Source organism: Diabrotica virgifera, chromosome 9 (genome assembly GCF_917563875.1).
Source record: "Diabrotica virgifera virgifera chromosome 9, PGI_DIABVI_V3a".
Taxonomy (NCBI): domain Eukaryota; kingdom Metazoa; phylum Arthropoda; class Insecta; order Coleoptera; family Chrysomelidae; genus Diabrotica; species Diabrotica virgifera.
Genome location: NC_065451.1, coordinates 119,460,615 through 119,483,643, shown reverse-complemented (window position 1 = coordinate 119,483,643; position 23,029 = coordinate 119,460,615). Strand labels below are relative to the sequence as shown.

The 23,029-nt window shown below is 31.9% G+C and overlaps 2 protein-coding genes across 2 annotated transcripts; one reads left to right on the top strand and one right to left on the bottom strand.

Moving 5' to 3' along the window:
* The first annotated feature begins 3,012 nt into the window (after positions 1 to 3,012).
* LOC126891268 (uncharacterized) lies at positions 3,013 to 5,978 on the top strand. The gene is made up of 3 exons (XM_050660448.1): positions 3,013 to 3,185; positions 4,065 to 4,839; positions 4,893 to 5,978. Exons 1-3 carry the CDS (start codon positions 3,013 to 3,015, stop codon positions 5,976 to 5,978), a joined length of 2,034 nt encoding a protein of 677 aa, XP_050516405.1.
* Positions 5,979 to 14,631: 8,653 nt separating this feature from the next.
* On the bottom strand, positions 14,632 to 16,146 carry LOC126892505 (uncharacterized). Its single transcript, XM_050662055.1, has 3 exons — positions 15,248 to 16,146; positions 15,021 to 15,077; positions 14,632 to 14,912 (listed from the first exon to the last, which is right to left on the bottom strand). Exon 1 carries the CDS (start codon positions 16,121 to 16,123, stop codon positions 15,515 to 15,517), a length of 609 nt encoding a protein of 202 aa, XP_050518012.1. The 5' UTR covers positions 16,124 to 16,146; the 3' UTR covers positions 14,632 to 14,912; positions 15,021 to 15,077; positions 15,248 to 15,514.
* Positions 16,147 to 23,029: the final 6,883 nt, after the last annotated feature.

Genomic DNA, 23,029 nt, shown 5'->3' with positions numbered 1-23,029 from the left:
GATTGAAGCAGTTTGAAGTAAGTGTAAGGTAGGTTTTTCTTTAATTTGTACAGAAGTCCTGTGTGCCACACCTTGTCAAAAGCTTGAGAGGCGTCTAAAAAGGCTGCAGTGCAGTATTGCTTGTTTTCGAGACTAGTTCTTATTGTTGTGTACAGTCTGTGAACTTGTTCTATTGTACTATTTTGATTACGAAATCCGAATTGATGGTCAGGTATGAGACTCTTCTCTTCTAATATTGGTTTTATTTTTCTTAACAGAAGTTTTTCAAACACCTTAGAGATGAGTGGGAGCAGACTTATCGGTCGGTATGAGTTGACATATTTTGGATCTTTTCCAGGGTTTTGAATTAGTATAATCTGTGCCACTTTCCATTGCAACGGGAAGTAGTGCAGACTTAACATAGCATTAAAGATCATAGTGATTATTCTGTAACAATCATCGGTTAGTTCCTGAAGGACCTTACCCGTTATGAGGTCGAATCCTGGTGCCTTATTAGGTTGTATCTCATTATTTATTATCTGTTTTACTTCTTTAATATTAAACTTGGAGATTGGCAGTTCCATTTGATATGGAGCCTCAAGAAAAGAATGAAATGGTTCTTCTTGTTCTAATGGTACTACTCTAGTAAAGGGACTAAATACTGTCGAAAGATGTTCTGCGAATGTCTCGGATTTCTCTGTGTCTGTTCTTGCCCATTTACCTTTGGCATTTTTTAAAGGAGGTATGGCGTCTTTTGGTCCTTTTACTTTTCTCGTCGCCTTCCATAGCGAATAGTTAGTGTCTTTGAATGGAGTCAGATTTTCTAAGTAAGTTTAAATCCCCCTGTTTTTTTCTTCTTTTAATAGATTTTTAAGTCTTCTGGTAATTCTGTTTAGATTTTCTTTGTCAATAGGTGCATGTGTGTTTTGCCATTTTCTCCTAAGTTTTCTTTTTTCTTCAATCATGTTTTTTGCACTCAGAGAACAATTTATGGTTTCCTTCCATAATGTTTGTTCAGGTGTAGCACTCCATCCCGCCTTTTGTATGGAGGTAGTAAGTTGTTGTACTGCATTTTCAATTTGTATTTCTGTTTTAAGTGGCAAATTCGTTGATATTTATTCTGTTAATGCACTTCGGAATATGTTCCAATTTGTTTGGTTATTGGTTAGGACTGGAGGCTTATTTTTGAGTATGACTTTGGAGTCTAGGTCAATTAGAATGGGAGAATGATCTGACGAGAGGTCCCAAGTAGTGGGCAAATGAGAGTTCTGGCCGCACAACCCTCACCCCTTTTTGTACCCCCCACTCCTACCCTGTATACCCCCCACCCCTAATTATACAAAGGTGGGGGGTATACAGGGTAGGAGTGGGGGGTACAAAAAGGGGTGGGGGTTGTGCGGCCAGAACTCTCATTTCGCCATTTTGTACCCCCACCACAATATACCCCACCACTTTATACCTCCCACCATTTTATACCTCCCACCATTTTGTATACCCCCTACCACTAACCACGTCAACGAGCAGTTAAGAAGTCAACGACCGGTCAAGAAGTCAACGACTGTTGAGGAATGAAGGGTGGGCGAGATAAAAAATTCTCCCGGTAAAGGTAAAGTCTATTAAATAGGTAAGAATTAGTAACAACTTTATTTTTATTTAATACATTTATACCATCTACACCCAACAAGGTAGTTTCATTTAGATAGCTTTATTACTAAGAATATGTGGTGGGAGTTCACCTCATTAAAATAAAACAAATATTAACACAAAAAATGTTTTTATTAATTACTATCGCTGGTACAATAAAGTCTAATTATAATATTATTACGTTTGTGATTTACTTGAACCATCTTCAAGATCATTAATGTCTGCGTCAATATCCTCATTACTACAAGTATCACCTTCGTTATTTTCTTCTCTCCCGTATAAAACAGATGGAAGATATTTTTTTATACGAATTAAATAACCATCCAATTCTACAACTTTTAGTAACGATACAAATCCGTATAAGCAGATTTGGTTTTTAAGATACAAGTCACAAATTTCAACACCTTTTTCATATTTTCTGGCTAATTCTGTACAAAATTCTGAAGAATAAGGTGATGGACGTACTGCACCATAAATGGCTTCATGAGAAGCATCAAATTCCAAATTCGAAAAAAGTTGGTGTAAGCTTTCAACACCACTCTTTAAATCCATAACTTCGATTTCGGTAACGTAACACATCCACATTGTAAATACTATTTACTAGCAGTGAAGCTGAAGAACGACTGTATAACATATCTCTACAACGTGTTATAAACTAAAACCCCCACCAACATATGGTTAGCACCCCACTACGATTTTATGATAAATCCATTTCAAAACTATCTACATGAAATCCACACCCACCATTATTTTCTTGTTCTGGGAGAAGTAGTCTAGTTTATCCCCACTCACAGATACCTCCTACCCACAAATACCTCCCACCCCAGTCACAGATACCTCCTACCCACAGATACCCCCACTTTGAGACACCTTCTACTTATTAACTAGACGTAAAGAATCAAAGGTTAGCTAACCTGTGTACAGTGATGCCAGGTCTCATGCAAAAGCATGAGATCTCATGTTTTCCAAGGAAATCTCATGCTCTCATGATTTTATTGCAAAATCTCATGCTTTTTAACTTATTGACATAGTGACAAAAAAAAGGTATATTAAACATTATTTGTAAACTACAGATAACAAAGTGAGCATAAACAAATTTTGCTTATGTCACAAAAACTATGCCACTAAAAATTTTCAACCCAATAACAAGGAATGTATAATGTATGAGAATGCATAAACACTTTTACCACGAAACTGAATCCCAACATTTCACAACATCGTCAATCGTGCTTAATGGTATAAATAAATGGCAAGGTCGCGCATTGAATGTGTGGTAATTTGATTATTCCTGTCGGGTAATCCCCGAAAACGATAATAGGTATCTTTAGTTTTTAAGATATTATAAGTGTGCCAAACAGGTGTTCGTATTCGTTAAAAGATTTTATAATGATGAGTGATAGTAATAGTGGTAGTGCAACTGAAACTGACCAAAACCAACTTGGACCTAGCTCTAGCTCAGCTAAAAGGAAGAAAGTTTACAAACAACATTTTAAAAAAGATTGGGTGAAATTACCAGGATACCATTGGGTAGAATGCAGTAAAAAGGGAACAATGTATGCATGGTAAGAAATTTTAACCCGTAAGTACTAACAGCTTAAATCAATGACGGAAACACTAACTAACCGCCTGACAGACGGGTTTAACATTTTTAGGGGTAATCTTGTTTTTGTTAAATATTTTAATGCAAAGAAATATTTCGATGACTTACTGGAAGTATTGATTATCTAAAAAGCACAGTAATTAATCTAGTTTTTCTGTAGTTATCAAAATAAAAAACATTATAACAAGAATGGAAGGATTGTTTGTGTGAATTTTTACTCCTGAAAAAAAGTGCGATAAAAATTAAACAAATTGAAGAATCTTGATAAAAATTTACAATCTCGTTAAGAAAAGAGTAAGAAACACGAAAATAAATTTTTTTTAAAAAAATATTAAAACAAAAAAAAACTGACAGGCACTCAAATTTGTACAGTGTACCAATGGTAGTCAGTATCAACATTTTCATTATAAATTGATTCAAATTCGACTTTGTCGTGTTCTACCTTATCAATTCATTTCAAAATAGTTTCCTCATAGCCTTTTTTTCCTTATTTGATCTTTTTTTGACCAACTGGGCACATTATGTTTAATGACGAACTGTGCACAAACACTAACACCCCGTCTATTAGATGGAAATCACACTTTGAGTCTAAATATCTTTGGAATAACAACTTCCCGGAAATTGCCGAATTCAATACTACTAAATAACAACGCAACTTGAAAAGTCATAAACGGGTGACCGTCAAAATTTTCCAGGTAGGGAAATATTCCACTTTCAACAAGTGAAGCCGTCTGAGAGACGGGGTGTTAGTACTTAAGGGTTAAATAATGTAATATGTATTTATATGGTTTTTATCAAAATATACCTAGGTACACGTATATCTAAACAAATTTTATTTTAGGTGTAAAATATGTAGATGTGACATTAATATAACTGCAGGAAAAGTACAGCTTTCTAAACATTCAGAATCCAGTAAACATATAAAATCTGTGCAGAATATTGAAGCAAATAGTGGAAGGCAGCAAAATATTGCCGACATGTTTTCAGCGAGCACGAGTAAATTAAATGTTGAGGAAAATGTGAAAGAAGGCATTATACGTACAGCAGGACTTTTGGCTGAACATAATCTTCCAATGAATTTAATGGAACATTTAATTGATTACCTGAATGCTGTTTGTAAAGATTCGGAAATAGCCAAAAAAATTAAAGCAGGAAGAACCAAAATAACTAGGGTCCTCAAAAAAGTTACAGGAACATCACAAAAAACATATTTGATTGAGCTCATGAAAACTAAAAAGTTTAGTTTAATAGCTGACGAGTCGACAGATAATTCCTGTATTAAGCATATGTGTTTAGTGGTTAGAATGGCCATTGACCATAAAGTAGAAGATAACTTTTTAGATCTGATACCTGTAGTAGAGACTACAGGAGCTGTACTTTATGAGAAAATCATAAATTTTTTCACAAAACACGATATACCTTACAAAACAAATTTTATTGGTTTTGCTTCTGATGGAGCTAGTAATATGGTGGGTATTAGAAATTCATTAGTCAGTAGACTACAAGAAAATATACCAGGCATATTCACAGTCAAATGTATTTGCCACAGTTTTCACCTTTGTGCCTCCTATGCGTGCAAAAAGCTGCCAGAAGAAGTTGAACAACTAACAAGAGAGGTAAATATTAATATATTAAAGTAAAAATTCGTTTTGAATAAATATATTTTTAGGTTTATAACTTTTTTGCAAATAGCCCAAAAAGAGTTGAGGAACTAAAAGAGTTTCAGGAATTTGTCAATGTTGCTCCTGCTAAAATTCTTCACCCAAGTCAAACACGTTGGCTTTCATTGGAAAGTGTCATTAAACGACTTTTAAACCAATATAATGCTCTAAAACTTTATTTTGTTGATCAAGTTGCTAATAACATTACTCAAGCAGATTTAATTTTAGAGAAACTTAACAAGGAAGAAAATCGATTATATCTCGAGTTTTTATCTCATGCATTACCTATTTTTAACGATTTAAATAAATTAATGCAAAGCGAATCCCCAAAAATTCACATTCTTTACAAGGAAATAACAAATACACTTAAAATAATTCTAGACTTTTATATGAAAAGTGACATTATTAGTACTGAAAGTATTGATAAAATAGATTTTAAAAATCCCCGAAATTTTTTGCAACTGGATGATATGTATTTCTCAGCAGAAATAAATTCAAGCAGTTTAGATAAAAATAGGTTAGAAAAGGTTAAACTCAATTGTTTGAATTTTTACATTGAAAGTGTTCAACAAATTTGCTCCAGATTTCCCCTGAAAGATTCATTATTTGAAAAGATGGAGTTTATGGATCCAGAAGTCATTCGATCTCGAAAAATCAGATCTATTGGTCATATTTCTAAATTATGTCCCAATTTGTTTAATGTAGATATTCAAACAATTGACAATGAGTGGTTAGCATTAAGAAATTTTGTAATCGATTTTAAAGATGAATATAACGACATTTGTGAATTTTGGAAATATATCGCATCGATAAAAACTCCAGATCATAATGGGTTACGTTTTTCAAACCTAACGAATTTCGTTTTTAATTTGCTTACTTTACCTGTTTCAAGCGCAACTGTGGAAAGAGTGTTTTCCGTTGTAAATTTAAATAAAACAAAACAACGAAATAGACTGAAAACTTCTACCCTTACAGCAATACTCCACACAAAAAGTTTGGTGAATAAAAATAAAGCTATATGTTCAAATTTCCTCATACCAAAAGAAATGATTAAGAAACTAAATCAAAATATTTATGACTCAGACTCTGATTAATGTTTTTGCAATAGCTTTATTTTTACGTACCTATCTCATATGTTTGTTATTTTAGTCATTGAATAAATAATCGTTTCAGACTAACTAGTTCTTTTCATTTCAACTTGGGCAAGTAAGTACAAAACATTTTATTGTTCTTTTTCAAAATTGCTATTTTAAGGCAAATTATTCATTTTATACTAAATTTTACGACATAAATTCGGCTAGTAACAAATAATTTAAATTTAAATCTCATGCTTTCTGGAATTATTTCTCATGCAATATTTTTTTACGACCTGGCAACGCTGCCTGTGTATCGAGTGAGTAACATGTCTCAATATAACTTTAGTGGTAACACACCCGTTCAGAAATATGGTGTGGAGAATAAAAAAGATGTAATAATAGCAGAAAGAAGCTTTCAGTTAAATAGATCAAAATGTAAATTTGTATCTATTGGGTTAAAGTATGGTGCGGAGTCAAGGTCCCTATACCATAGGTTGTATGGTAACTTTGACATTGACAAATGAAATATTGTCATCGTGACGTCACCCAGACGATCAATTTTACGAATTGTTTGTAAACATAATAGGATACGTGGTTTGGAGGCTATATTTTGTTATTAAATATCGTTAGTGTTTTAATTTGTGTTTATATCTTGAGATATAATGTATCTATAGATATCATTAAGTGTTTTTAGTATAATAACTTAAATCCAAAACTCTTTTACAAGAAGTGTTATATACGTTGACGCCTAGCCCTATATATTTCTTTCGCATTTTCTTTAAGCTCCACATACAGTTCTGTAATATCTTGCGGTTCTTCACATCAAGTTTACATCATTTGTGTACGTTACAATCTGCTTAGACTTATTGAACAATATATCTAATTAAGCATATTAATAGATCTATTATATGTACCTAATTGTTTCATAAAAAATTATAACTAATACTGCAGCCATCTGAAGATCGTTTGAATAAACAATTATACAGTAAATGAATATATAAAATGGGGAAAATTCCCTTTATTGCACTGAAATTCTATTTCTGTTATAATTTACTGTTAATGTAAAACTTCACAGGTACCTATTGAATAGAATCATGTTTTAATAGTTTTAGATATTATAATCCAGTACCTAACGTAATCAGATGCTCTTATGTTAAACTTTAAGGGAAAAACTACTAACTTTGATAGGTACAGAAATCTTTAGTTGAATCTCTTTTTCACCATGGTTTACAACACATGTTAGAAGGAATTTATAATAATGTACTACATGCATTATCCCCAATTCAAAATGATTATATACCTACTCAAAATCATTTAACAAAGTAATTTGTATTCAACCCATTATCAATATACCTAGGATATTTGAATGATTTAGTCCCATATATAAACACAAGAAAGAATCTACTTCTGCTTTAATTAAGTAGTAATGCTATTCTACTGCATAAATTTAATTGCAATTATATTCTATGATTTTTGTAACTCTACAAGTATCTACGACATTTTTTAAAGAATATATTAAATAAATAGTCATTAAAAATCCAAACGTATTTTTTTTAAATATACATATATATTTTCAATCATTAAAAACATTCCTACTTTCCGAGTTTATTTCAATGAGTGAAGTGAATGAATTTGAATGCAGCATTCTGGGTGACGTCACTCCCGCCATTAGATTCTCGACGCTGATTGGTGGAAAGTTACCATGCAACCTGTCTATTTATGAACCTTGGTGCGGAGTGTATACCAGTGATAACTCTATGTGGTAATCTAGGGCAAAGGGCAGTATTCACGGAAGAAGACTCGAAAGATTTATTATACTACCAAGGAGTAATTACAAATTATCTGTACACAGTGGGGGATAGTGTGTCTATAGACAGAAAAAACTATAGTGTAGAATTTGAAAAGGTGCAGGAAGCTAAAGTAATAAAAATATCTCAAACTAACTCCTACATATATTTGGGGTATGAAAGCATTTGCAAATTATGGGAAGTGTTACCGCTTATACAACATCATATTAACCATTTAAAACAAGGAAATTTTACTGAATATTTGAAGAGCCTATATCCACGATTACGAAACAGCACAGGTAATTTTTATGAAAACGTGTTAAGAAGTGTTGACGCAAGCCACATATGCTTTGAAGATTTAAGTAATATCTTGGAATTAGTGTATGTGTATCCAGAAGTACTAAAAGATGTCTACACAAACTGGGAAAAGAGTAACTTTTAATGAACATCTCAACAAAACGAGTTTGGAAATACACCTATCATCAAGCACGACAAAGGTACTGGGAAATGTTTGTAATAGATACAATAAGGTTTAAAAAAAAAGGAATTGAAAAAGCTTTAAAAGTAATATCCCCGATTTTTTAAGTTTAAATCTTAGAATGTATGTATACAATAACAGATTTAAATAAATATTAAAACATAAAAGTCTTTTATTTATAAAATTTATTAAACATAAAATGTTTAACATGTTTAATAATCACATTTAAAAGTAGAAAATATCACAAATAACTAAATACCAGGATAATCAAATGTTTGATAAATATTCTCCCTCAAATTGAGTATTACTTGAACAGCTATACATTTGACGCTATTCTGTTTAAATTTTGCATAGATTTTTTTTTACACATTTCGTGAGGTAACGCTGTCGAGATATATTTATTTTTATGCTTATTTGTTGTTAAGCAATAATAAATATGATGATTTTCACCCTTTTAATACAAAAAAATTTCGTTTGTTTGACTTCCGAGTGATACCAAGAACTCTAAAATCATTAAAAATAAAAACTCGACAACGTTACCTCGAGAAACTCATAAGCTAATAAGATCTTTTTGAATTGTTTGGTTGGCATAATCCAGTTGCGAGTTCTGACGTCCACCATAAAATCCATGTTTTTGAGATGTCTGTAAAAATTTACCACCGTTGGTTTATTTTTCATTATTTTTCCTTGAAATTTTTTTGAATATTCTTTAAATTATACTCAATATGCTTATTTAATTTAAAAATAAAACAATTGTACCATAGTTTCAAAAAAATCACAAATATATGCTTGAAAAGTTTATTTCAAACCATACCTCCTCCTTAAATACAGTCGAACCCGCTTATTAGAATGCTGGTTAAAGGGATAGAAATGTGAGGACCCAAAACGTTTCTACTAGTCACCAATGATCGGTTATTAGAATACCCCGGTTATAAGAATACTTGGCACGAAGGTTATTTCGACAAGCGGGTTCGACTGTATCAGATTAAAACCTACGAAACCTGTTTTTGCTTAGACCGTTGAACCGTTTAAAACTACGACACAATCATTTTACTTAAAAGAGAAAGATGCATAAAAATATTTCAATTATTTATTACCGAAATAAAAAATAATACACATTACCGGTTTTAAACTGGAAATATTTATCCTCGTTATTTTCAAGTAGTAACAGATTAGTATTCCCGACATTAAGACCTCATTAGATTGGATGGAATGTGGAGGTAGGATGAAAAAACAGTTTTTACCGCTTTAACACCGTACGAAGGATTTTTAAAAAATTAATGATAGCTTCGCACTCTAGACGTCAAGACCTTTTATTAGAGTGGTGGGGATGTGGAGGTAGGATGAAAAAAACAGTTTTTACCGCTATATTGCGCTAGGCGTCATTTTTTCTAAAAAATAATATTAGCCTTGCTTTCTAGACGTTAAGACCTTTTATTAGAGTGGTTGGGGTGTGGAAGTAGGATGAAAAAAACAGTTTTTACCGCTTTTCTCGCTATGTGTGTTTTTTTATATAAAAATAATGATAGTTTTGCACTCTAGCAAGCTTGGTGAACGTATGACGCAAAATAAACAACGACGAAAGAAGTGTGATGTATAAATATAAACCGGTTTTCGAATACCGGTTTTGAACTGGAAATACCAGTTTTAAACTGGTAATACCGGTTTTGAACTGGAAATATTTATCCTCGTTATTTTCAAGTAATAACAGATTAGTATTCCTGACTATGAGGTAGGATAAAACAGTTTTTACCGCTTTATCGCGATATGTGTGATTTTTTCTAAAAATAATGATAGCTTCACATTCTAGACATCAAAACCTTTCATTAGAGTGGTTGGAAGGTGGTGGTAGGATGAAAAAACAGGTTTTACCGCTTTATCGCGTTATGCGTGATTTTTTCTAAAAAATAATGATAGCTTTACACTCTAGACGTCAAGACCTTTCATTAGAGTGGTTGGAATGTGTAAGTAGGATAAAAAAACAGTTTTTACCGCTTTATCCCGGTATGCGTGATTTTTTCTAAAAAATAATGATAGCTTTGTACTCCAACCGATAAGACCTTTCATTAGAGTGGTTGGGAGGTGGTGGTGGTAGGATGAAAAAACAGTTTTTACCGCTTTATTACGCTATGCGTGATTTTTTCTAAAAGATAATGAGAGCTTTGTACTCTAGCCGTCAAGACCTTTCATTAGAGTGGTTGGAAGGTGGTGGTAGGACTAAAAATAAAAAAACCTCAAAAAAATTATAGGAAAAAAAATTATAGAAAAAAAAATTATAGGAAAAAAAAAATAAAAAAAAATTATAGGAAAAAAACAAAATACCTCTATACCAGTGTCAGGTATTTACCTTGACCGGTTATCCACCTTTCTTTGTTTGAGAACTGGTTATTGTGTGGTGGGAGGTGGTACCTACGATACAAATCAAAATACCGATTATTTTTACCGATATTATATAATCTATCTATATACAGTATGCATGTAAAGGTTGGAATAAATTCATTTTTTCATGAATGGATCGATTTTAGAAAAAATCCTGAGTCAGGTCAATTTGTATTTTTAAATTACGATTTTTTGATATAATCTTTCTAGTGACAAGACATCGAGAGGTATAGCGATCACATTATATTTTTCTTTTTTGGCTCTCTATTTCTTTCTGATCTCACCAACAATCTTTGTGTTGTGGTTTTATGCACCGTTTTTTTATCCCAGTTTTTCCCTATTGTGAGGTATTTCAATTATTTATTACCGAAATAAAAGATAATACACATTATTAAAATATAGTACTACGTTGTGAAAACTTTGTTGGCTACACGTTTTCCATAAAGTTCGATATTTTGTTGCTAACATTTTTGCAAAGAAACAGTTGCTATACTTTAAATAATCTTCAATAATTGTTATATCGTAAGGTTTCCATTTATATATTTCAATGTTGCAGTAGAAGCACTGAACTATAGCACTAACCCCTGTATAGTAAAACGCAGCTTTGCTTAATAACGCAGGTTCAACCACACCCTTCCAATATTTAAAAGAAAGTAAACAGTATTCAAATTGCTTTTTAGTACTAGATATACTATCATAGTTACCATCGTCAAGACGCATTTGACTAATAAGTTAGGTCAGAAAATAATTTATATAAATATGTAAACTTATAGTGGAGGGAGGTATAAAATTTTTTAAATTGTCATTATATCAATAACACTATTTGTGCTATAAAAAAGAAACTGTTAATAATGTTAACAAAAAATAAAAAACCGAAGGTATAAAACTATACAACCTTGATCAGTTCAGTTTTGTTACTTGTGTTCGTAAAAATTTACAAAAAATAAAAAACCGAGACCTGTTCGTAGCATCAAAGGAATAAAACCAATAAATTCTTTTCTTTGCTGTCTACTTATCCGTTGCGTGATAGGAGGTGGTACAGCTATCACATTATATTGTTACCGAGATTATTATAATTTATCTATACAGTAAGCACGTAAAGGTTATAATAAATTCATTTTTTCATGAATGGGGTGATGTTAGAAAAAATCCTGAAACAGGGCAATTTGTATTTTTAAATTACGATTTTTTGATATGTTTTGATTATGTGGCATAATACAGTATATCTTACTAGTGACAAGAGATCGAGAGGTATAGCGATCATATTATATTTTTCTTTTTTGGTTTGGTTCTCTATTTTTTTCTGCTCTCTACAACATTATTTGTGTTGTGGTTTTATTCACCCTTTTTTTTGTTCCAGTTTTTTCCTAATGTTGTTCTGAAGCTATTTCCTTGTGGCATTTTTTTGATTAATTATTTATATGGGAAATAAGCCACAATTAAAATGAAAAAAATAATTTTATTAACGTTTCGACGCCCAAATCGGGTGCCGTTGTCAAAATACAAAATATTACTAAAATAAACTAAAGTGTTGTTGCTAAGCAAAAAAAATTCTTCTAATAATTTATTTAATTTCACTCATTTATATTGGCAATTCAGACATATATTATACATTTTAAAGTAGAAGACTTTAAAATGATATTGCCAATATTTATGAGTTGCGTTCCTGGGACGACTTACTGAAAGATAGTTCATTCGATTACATGAAATTAACCCCAACTCAAGAATATCCGTCATAAAAAATTATAGCACGTGATATGTCTTTAAAAAGACAACCAAATGCAACGACAGTAAAATTCTCGCGTTAGAGACTTCATAGTAAATCACAAGGGAAAACCAGGAAAAAACCCTGTGATACTATCCCGACATCGTTATTAAAATTATTTTTTTCATTTTAATTGTGGCTTATTTCCCATATAAATAGTTTTTTCCTATTATGAGGTATTTGTTACAACATATTGCATGTTTAGAAATCCTATTACTTTGTTTCACTTTCTATACTTCTTCTACTCACCCCTCACCATCTCCCCCGTATATCCCTAAATAATCTATGTAACCAGTCTAAAACCACTCGAATGAAGGGTCTTGACACCAAGATTCAAAAACTATCATTATTTTTTAGAAAAAATCACGTATAAAGCAATAAAGCGGTAAAAACTGTTTTTATCCTACCCCTACACCCCAAAAACTCTAATGAAAGATCTTGATGTCTAGAGTATAAAGCTATCAATATTTTTTAGAAAAAATCACGCATAAAGGCGGCAAAACCCGCTATCCTAATCCACATTCCAACCACTCGAATGAAGGGTCTGGACGCCTAGATTAAAAAACTATCATTATTTTTTAGAAAAATCACGCATAAAGCAATAAAGCGGCAAAAACTGTTTTTATCCTACCCAAACATTCCAAAAACTCTAGTGAAAGATCTTGATATCTAGAGTATAAAGCTATCAATATTTTTTAGAAAAAATCGCGCATAAAGGCGGCAAAACCCGCTATCCTAACCCACATTCCAACCACTCGAATGAAGGGTCTTGACATCTAGATTAAAAAATTATCATTTTTTTTAGAAAAATCACGCATAATGCAATAAAGCGACAAAAACTGTTTTTATTCTACGCCACATTCCAAAAACTCTAGTGAAAGATCTTGACGTCTAGAGTATAAAGCTATCATTATTTTTTAGAAAAAATCACGCATAAAGGTGGTAAAAACTGTTTTTATCCTACCCCACATTCCAACCACTCGAATGAAGGGTCTTGACGCCTAGATTAAAAAACTATCATTGTTTTTTAGAAAAAATCACACATGAAAAGAAGAATCATACATGGTCTTGCTGAACATGAGTGCCATACCGAAAATATTGTTTTTTAACATCAAAAAATGGCCAAATTTTATTTATATTCAGAAACTTCAACCTGTTCCTTATGCGAGGGTGTTAAATGTAATGGAACGTTTTTCGAGCACCACTTTCCACGGTTAGAATTACCTAGGGTAGTACCCCCTAAACGGTAGATAGTTTATGTCTTGTTACTACACAATGATGTTGAAATAACCTTTGTCTTTTAAAAGTACCGAATTATTATTATTTGAATGATAAATTTAACTTAGATGATTACTGAAAACTCGAGCTGAACACCTGTTTCTTGCGAGAGTCGGCTATTATTAATTTATTCGGAAGTACTTACCTGCAGGTCATCGACGTAAATTAAAATTCTTTATTGATACTAGTTTTTATCTCCGTGTACGAAAGTCGTTTTGTTGTCATATCGTGAATACACTCGGTAATTGGATATAATTAATTCGTTGCCGGATTAAAGAATTAATTTCAATTATATTAATTTCTATTTGTAATTTTGTGAGTATATTTTAAGATCAATAATAGTCTAAGATACGGTTGATCGGGGTTAAGCTGTTTAATGGATAAAAATTATTGGATATGTAATTTAGTATGTTAACAATTACAAAAACAAGTGGTATCCGATCAATTTTTTCTGGCTATAATTATTAACTAATAATTAAAAAATTACCTTTTTTATAAATTAAAAAATTTCGACCCCGACATAATTTCAAATGTTTTGGATAATTATAAAACAAAAAGGTGATTTGTAATTTTTCTCTTAAGTTGACCGTTTTCGAGTTATAAACAATTTAAAACTGAAAAAGGAACGAAAGATGACGATTTTTATGGTTCAAAAACAATATTTGGAATTACGAAGTACCTAAATTCCAGCTCAAACCTTATTCTATCAGTTATTGAGTGTTTTGGACTTGTTTCATTTTGAAACATCTTTCTTAGTTGTTAATACTTTGCTCCCCCTAAGAAACCTCCCTTATCAACAATTAAAAAATATATTTTAGAATAAAACATGACAAAAAATCTTATCGGTACCTGATAAAAGGTTTGAACTTTAACTTAGGAACTTGATGATTAGAAAACAATATTTTTAATTGTGTTTTTTGAGCCTTGAAGATTGTTATCTCTTGTCCTTTCTTACGTTTTAAATTGATTATAACTCAAAAACGATCGAATTTCGAAGAAAAAAACTTTAAAAATTAAATATTTTTCTTTAATTTGAAATAAGGAAAACACATTTTATTGTTAAATTTTTTATTATAAAATAAAAATATGCAAATTATATAATCAAAATTATACCTAAACATATAAAAATAGCAACATATAAAAAACTATTTAATTCCTTTAATTAATTATACAAACGAGTTTGCATAAATTTGCCACACTTACAAACCAGTTTCTTTCTGCAGATGTACGAAAGTTGGAGAATTATTTCCGGCTGAATATAAGTTCTGTAAACAAATAAAAACTTAAAATTATTAATTAATATTTATTAATGTAAAAATCTATTTAATTCCTTGGTTATACAAAAGAGTTTGCAAAAAATTTGCCACACTTACAAACAAGTTCCTAGCCGCCGGCAAGGTTTGAGAATTATTTCCGGCTGACAAAGAGTTCTGTAAACAAATAAAACATAATATTATTAATTAATATTTACTAATCAGGATGTAAAGTGATTACATGTTATAGTTTAAAAAGTGGTGGTTTAAGTTAGGTTTTTTTGTTTTAAAAAGGTTTGTTTTTGAGTTACTGTATAAATATGTAATTGTAAAAAATTGGGACTTACAATAATATTATGTACAAGATCGTAGATACAGGTGTACCAGGGTGAGAGGATTATTCTCGTCTGGCAAAGAATTCTGTAAACAAACAAAACAGTATTATAAATTAATATTTAGGTACTAATCAGGGTGCAAAGTGTAGTCAGTACTATATTGTGGTGAAGTGATTACATGTTGTAGTTTAAAAAGTCTTAGTGGTAGTGTCTTTATGGTAGAATATGTACTGATTTAAAAAAGGTTGTTTTTTGAATTACTACATAGATTATATAATACTATTGTTTACCTTTAGCTGTGCTCTTTGAAGCTAGATCCAACAACTCGTTATTATGCTGTATATCCGCTAGAGCTTTTTTCTTTTTTTCATTAATAATTTCCGCCGCTTGTCCGATGTATTGGAAAACGTTATTTGCGACATGCTTGAAAAGGTCATCCTGTTCAAGGATATGTTTTAATTTGTTTTCTAACCTTTCAGCTTGTCGTAAAAGCGCTTTCCTTACACCGTGCTGGAAATCCTCCTCCAGCGTCTGGTCACATGGTGACTCATCATCAGTGATGGCTGTGACCACGGAACGCAGTGACGGCACCCCCGACGAGAACAATACCTCTTCTAACTCTTCTACCTCTTCTAACTCTTTTGTCTCTTCGCCCGCTTTCAATATTTTCTCCTCCAGCTTCAGCGACTTCTCTTTTTCGACCTCCTCTACCACCTTAACTACCTCACGTTGTATGGAGGAGGTCGCCTCACATTGAAAAGAGGGTGTGTAATCATCCGCTGGAGCATACACCTTCTGCGCTGCTTTTTCTTTATTCCGCTGTATTTTTAAAATGAGGCGTTGCACCTCACTTTGCCGCAGCAACGGTTGAACGGTGTTCTCCCCCATAAAAATTATATCACTTTCTTCCGATTGTGTACACTCCGAAAGTAATCATTTTCGTGATAACCCGCAGGATTCGCGACGATTTTCTGCATCCATTTTGAAAATTTACGAATGACTGAATGGCTTGAGAGAATATTTTGAACTGATTTTATACACAACGAGTTGAGTATGGTACTAGGTACGAAAAAACCAGTCCTGAAAGAAATAAGCAGGCTTGACATTGAGTATGGTACTAGGTGTGAAAAAACTAGTTCTGAAGGAAATAAGCAGGCTTGACCCGATCCGAACAAAGAAACGTGGGTGTGCGATCACACATAGGTAGACAACAAAGGGAGGTGAATACCCGGAAATTATTCATGATAGAAATTCTAACAAATTTTTTGGAAATTCTTTTGTGTAACCGAGGAATTAAATAGTATTTTATGTTGCTATTCTTTGTTAGCATTATATGTAGTTAGTTTTGATATGTTTTGTAAATTTAACAATAAAACGTGTTTTACTTATTTCAAATTAAAAAAAGGTATTTTATTTTTAAATAAGATAAAGTTTTAAAATAATTTTTAAATATCGTAAAAAAGTTCTATACAAATATATTTATTTTCTGAATCCATTTGAACGCAAACAATAAAATTCTAATTTATTTTAGTAGAGAATCCGATATAAGGTCGATCGGGACTGAGCTGTTTAATGGATAAAAATTATTGGGTATGTAATTTATAGTAGGGGAGGAAACTATAATAAATTTGCAGTTACTAGAGCGTTATGACTCCTGTTGGGTTAAGAAGATTAGGGTCTAAAACAAAAAAAATTAAGTAAAATTTTCCATAAAGTGGGAATTTTTCCATTCCAAGTCGAAAAAATGTCTAGAATAAAAGATACTTATTTTTACGTAAGGAACCCGAATTTGTAATAAAAAATGGGAGCTCCTATTTAAGATTTTAAAGTAACTCCCCACCCCACCTCCGTAGGCGGTCGTATTTGATGTTATTCTATAGGTTTTTAAAAACTATTCACGTATTTTTCAGTTTTTTGATGTGATTTTCATTTCGCGAAATATCGCGAGGTTCCTATTTAAAATTTTAAAGTTAACCCCACCCCTCTCCGTGGGGTTGTCTTTGGTATCTTTCGATAGATATTTGAAAAATATTGAACACGTGTTTTTCAGTTTTCCGATCTCACGTTCATTTCGCGAAATATTCGCTTTTTTGTGAAACTTTGTGACTACCCCATTTCCTTACGTCCCTCAAATCGTCAACTTTTTTAAATATACACTGTTCTGTACTTAGCTTACCGTATCTTAATCTGACGATTTCGTGTTTTTCTAAGGATAGATTTTTTTCGGACCCCTTAACGAACCCCTTGTATTAAGAGTCCATAATATATATGGTAGAGGTACATTTACAGAGTACAAGGTTTTTCCCTATGTGATTTTCTGACGCGCTCGAGTAACTAAAAAGAGAACGAAAGATGATGATTTTTATGACTCAAAAAACTCAATTTAACACAAGTTCCTAAGTTAAAGTTCAAACCTTCTATCATGTACCGATAAGACTTTTTGTCATGTTTCATCCTAAAATCCTAAAATATATTTTTTTAATTGTTGATGAGGAAGGTTCTTATGGACAGCAGGGCATTAACAACTAAAACACAATGTTTCAAAATGAAACAAGTCCAAAACACTCAATAACTGAGAGAATAAGGTTTGAGCTTGAATTTAGGCACTTCGTAATTTCAAAAATTGTTTTTGAGTCATAAAAATCATCATCTTTCGTTCCCTTTTCAGTTTTAAATTGTTTATAACTCGAAAACGGTCAACTTAAGAGAAAAATTATAAAATACTTTTTTGTTTTATAATTATCCAAAAAATTTGAAATTATGTGTGCCCGGGTCGAATTTTTTAATTTATAAAAAAAGTAATTTTTTAATTACAGTGGAACCCCGATAAGTCGGCCCCCGATAACCCGGAAGTCCGGCTAACCCGGACCGATTTTCATCAGATAAACATTTTGATTTTCAATATTTTGTATTTTGACAACGACACCCGATTTGGGCGTCGAAACGTTAATAAAATTATTTTTCAATTTAATTGTGGCTTATTTCCCATCAAAATAGTTAATTATCATTCATTCAAGTTATCATTAATTATCATTTAGTTAATTATCATAATTCAACGATAAAAATGTATGTAATATAATATTTGAGAGATAATATGTATTTGTGTAATTTGAACTATACGATAGTAAAAATGACTCATTGCACACGCCGGCAGAAACAACAGGCACCTGTCTGTATTATTCCTTTTTATTTCAAACTGTCTTAGCATTGTTTAAAAAAGATTATTTAAAAAATTCTTTTATAAACAATGGTCTTTAGTTTTCACTGTTCTTAAATAACATAACATCGTTGTGACGGTATTGTGTGTAATACAGAGTCTTGTATTATTCGCTTCCGTTTGCTTACGTTTGTGTTTGCCTGTTTTTAGTAATTTAGATGTGTAGGTACTGTGCATATATAGTATTTTTACTACAAAAGCGATATTACGTAGGTCAAAATATTTGACGTAAGAGAACTGTCAAAACATTAGAATGTGACTTCTCATTATTGCCATGTTTATAATGAACATGGCAATAATGAAAAGTCACATTCTAATGTTTTGACAGTTCTCTTACGTCAAATATTTTGACCTACGTAATATCGCTTTTGTAGTAAAAATACTATATATATTTCATGTTATTTCAATTATAACGGAGTTTATCTGTAAGTATGCCGTATTTTATTAATTTTTACCATATTCTCCGGCTAACCCGGATTTTCGATAACCCGGATCGGCCGCGGTCCCGATTAATCCGAGTTATCGAGGTTCCACTGTATTAGTTAATAATTATAGTCAGAACAAAATTGATCTGGTACCACTTGTTTTTGTAATTGTTAACATACTAAATTACATATCCAATCATTTTTATCCATTAAACAGCTCGGCCCCGATCGACCACATCATAGAATATTATTAATCTTAAAATATAGGTACTCAGAAAATTGCGAATAGAAATTAATATAATTGGTTATATAGAAAATTTAGAGTGGTTATATAGATTTTTTGAGGATATACGGGGAAATAGGAGAAGTATAGAAAGTTAAACAGAATAGCATGATTTCTAAACAACACAATATGTTGCAACAAATACCTTACAATGGGATATTGTGAGGTACAACACTGATATTGTGTGATACAACACTTTCTGTGTTGCATCACAGAAAACTGGGATAAAAAAGGGTGAATAAAACCACAAAACAAAGAATATTGGAAAAAGCAGAAAAAATAGAGAACCAAAAAAAATATATTGTCATCGCTATACCTTTTGGTGTATGCGACTATTTTTGATTTTTATCGTAGGCACCACCTCTCACCACGCAATAAGTAAGTAGACAACAAAAAAATCTAGATATCCGGGCAGGAATTTATTGGTTTGATGAAACCGATAAGGGAAAGCTCATATAAAATATAAGAGTACTCAAAGTTTAAAGTAAGAAAAACTCATGTATATTGTTAAATACGTTTTTATTAAAAAATAAACAAATAAACATAAATATAAAATTTAATATATACACTTAAAAAATAATTAATACTAACTAAAAATAAACATAAATACAAACTATGATTCAATATATACACTTAAAAAATAATTAATACTAACTATACAGGGTCGCAGGGGTCACCTACGGGGTAGAATCTCTAACAAAGAAATAGCAACATTATAGAAAACAGCAATTACAGCAAACAACAACATTATAGCAAATTAAAATTCCGTAATAGAGGATTTGTAAAAAATTCGTAAAAAAATGTTTTGTTATGCTCGTAAAAAGTAAAAGTTGGATTACGTAAAAAATTGTATTAATATACGAATGGCGCTAATAGAAGAACAAATTAAAAATCCGTAATAGAAGATTTGTAAAAATTCGTGAAAAACTGTTTTATTATGCTCGTAAAAAGTAAATAGATTAGGTAAAAAATTGTATAAAAACTTTCACAACATATACTGCTTTATGCACCCTCATCCCGCATCTCAGGACATCACCAGCGACATTTTTGATGAATAAGTCTGTAACAAACGAAAAACATAATCAGTATTGTAATTGTTATTATTAGCATTGCTCTAAATTTTGTTAGCTCAGACACAATTGGCTAGTGATTTTAGTAAGTCATTTTGTCAGTTTGTTAAAATTGGTGAAAAAATAATTACTAAATAGTTAATAATTACTACAGCAACATGTAGAACAAATTAAAATATCATAATGGTGTACAAAAATTAATGATCACACTTAATGAAGAATAAATTAAAATTTCGTAAAAACATAATCAGTATTGTAATTGTTAATATTAGCATTGCTCTAAATTTTGTTAGTATAGTCGGTTCGCTAAACTCAGACACAATTAGATAGTGATTTTAGTAAGTAATTTTGTCAATTTGTTAAAATTGGTGAAAAAATAATTACTAAATAGTTAGTAATTACTATAGCAAGATGTAGAACAAATTAAAATATTATAATGGTGTACAAAAATTAATGATCACGCTTAATGAAGAATAAATTAAAATTTCGTAATAGAGAATAAATTTAATTTTCGTTTGTAAAAATTCATGGAAAACATTATCAGTATTGTGATTGTCATTATTAGCATTGCTGTACATTTTATTAGTAAAATTGTTGCAACATATTATAATTAAAAATTCTTACCTCGAGAATCTGATCTCACAACATCAGCCAGGGAAGCTTTTATATTGATGAGATCCTGTGTGAGCCGGATTTTTTCCTCGTGAAAAGCCTCGGAAATTTTTTCAGCGTATAAAAAAATGTTTTGGATGGCTTTTTTAAGGAGTTCACTATCCTTTATATTCTCATTTAACCTTTTCTGAATGCGGTCTTGATGACGTTCAAGAGCCGACACAAGTCCTCCCTTAAAATCCTCACATAATGCTTGGTGGTAAGCTTCTGCGCGGTTGGGGATTTGGAGAACTCTTGTCACTACATTAGTGAGTGACGGCTCTGTTTTCGATATAAGTTCCTTTTCCCAGACTTGGGTCTCAGTCATGGGTTTCTGCGGTAATTCCTCTTCAGCTTGAGGTTCAGTCATAGGTGTCTGTGTTAACCCCTCTTCAGGTGATGATCCCAATTCGGAGATATTTAATATATCTCCGATAGAGGGGTAACCCTCGATAGAGGGTTTGTTGCGGGTTTGAAGTGAAGGGTTAACATCAGATGTCCCGTCTTCAGGGTCGGAAATATCTTCGAAAGATGTAGAGTGGTGTAATTTTGATGTAGAATTGCTTGGAGAAGCGTGCACCTCCGCCGCTACTTTGAAAGTTTGCGCCGCCACCGCTGTATTTTTTTTTTAATTTTTAGAATTAAGCGACCCATCTCGCTGCGTGGCTCATTTAGGGGGAGTGTTTCGCTCCCCACATAACTTTCCTCTGACGGCGCTCTCTTTCTGCTATCCCTCACTCCCGATACCGATGGAGGGACGAACGACGAATCAACACTAAATACATCACGTCTTTTTTTCGACGGCGGCACCTCCGACTCTTCACACAGAACACGCTTTCCGGCACTTACACATTGTGTGTGACATTTAAGAGTTTCGAAATTCAAAATATCATCTAAATCCATTTCAGCGGCGGGTGAAAAACAAGACTGGAATAATCGAGCAGACATCTCAAATTGAAATTTATAAGTGAACTCAACCAAACAAAGTGGTAGGGTAGATCCAGTTCTAAATCGACCCGACGCAATACCAGTTCTGAAACCAGTTCTCAAACAAAGAAAGGTGGATAACCGGTCAAGGTAAACACCTGACACTGGTCTAAAGGCTTTAGTTTACCCGACACTGGTATAGAGGTTTTTTGTTTTCTCCCATTTTTTTTTTCGATTTTTTTTCGTTTTTTCGATTTTTTTTTTTCATTTTTTATATTTTTTATTTTTGAGGTTTTTGTATTTTTGATCCTACCACCACCTTACAACCACTCTAATGAAAGGTCTTGACGGTTGGAGTACAACACTATCATTATTTTTTAGAAAAAATCACGCATAGCGGGATAAAGCGGTAAAAACTGTTTTATCCTACCTCACAGTCAGTATATACTAATCAGTATATAAATACTAATCTGTTACTACTTGAAAATAACGAGGATATCCAGTTCAAAACTGGTATTACCAGTTTAAAACTAGCATTTCCAGTTCAAAACCGGTATTCGAAAACCGGTTTATATTTATTCATCACACTTCTTTCGTCGTTGTTTATTTTTGCGTCATCTACATTATGGGCTGTCATAGTTCGGTTATTATCCGCTAGGCGGCTATTTTTACGACATTTTCTAATTTTAATCGGAAATTAATATGAATACATAAAACTTGATCGTTGTAAGAATGTAGGTATATTCAAAAAACTAAACATATTTCTTACAATTAACTATATATAGATGTAAGTTTAGATAGCAGAGTCTTTAATTGATATAAGATATTTTCGTTTGGACAAGGCACTCCAAATAGATCCCAACTAAATTGTCCACCCGCGACAACTTTTCTTGTAAATTCATTAAATTTATAGTAATTACTTTGACGGAAAAAGTAAATATGACCATCAGTCCATCGGAATGCGAGAGAAATATCTTCAGGTATACCAGGAAATAGACCTTTTATTTTACCTCTACCACTCTCAGTCATAAAATCATTAGAAAATTCTATATACGACATATTATTATAAAAAGTATAGGATCGCCCTGCATTTGATTGAAAAATAGCATTGATGCGTGCTTTATTAGATATATTAAGTGAAAAATTATCAATAAGTTGAATGCTAGGGAATGATGCTGAGAAATATTTGTTTGGAGACACAATTGTAACCAAATCACCGCT

Coding starts and splice junctions, on each gene's coding strand:
- LOC126891268 (XM_050660448.1), top strand. CDS start 3,013: ATGAGTGATAGTAATAGTGGTAGTGCAACTGAAACTGACCAAAACCAA. Junction 3,186..4,064: donor AAGGGAACAATGTATGCATG/GTAAGAAATTTT, acceptor ATTTTATTTTAG/GTGTAAAATATGTAGATGTG. Junction 4,840..4,892: donor TTGAACAACTAACAAGAGAG/GTAAATATTAAT, acceptor ATATATTTTTAG/GTTTATAACTTTTTTGCAAA.
- LOC126892505 (XM_050662055.1), bottom strand. CDS start 16,123: ATGGGGGAGAACACCGTTCAACCGTTGCTGCGGCAAAGTGAGGTGCAA.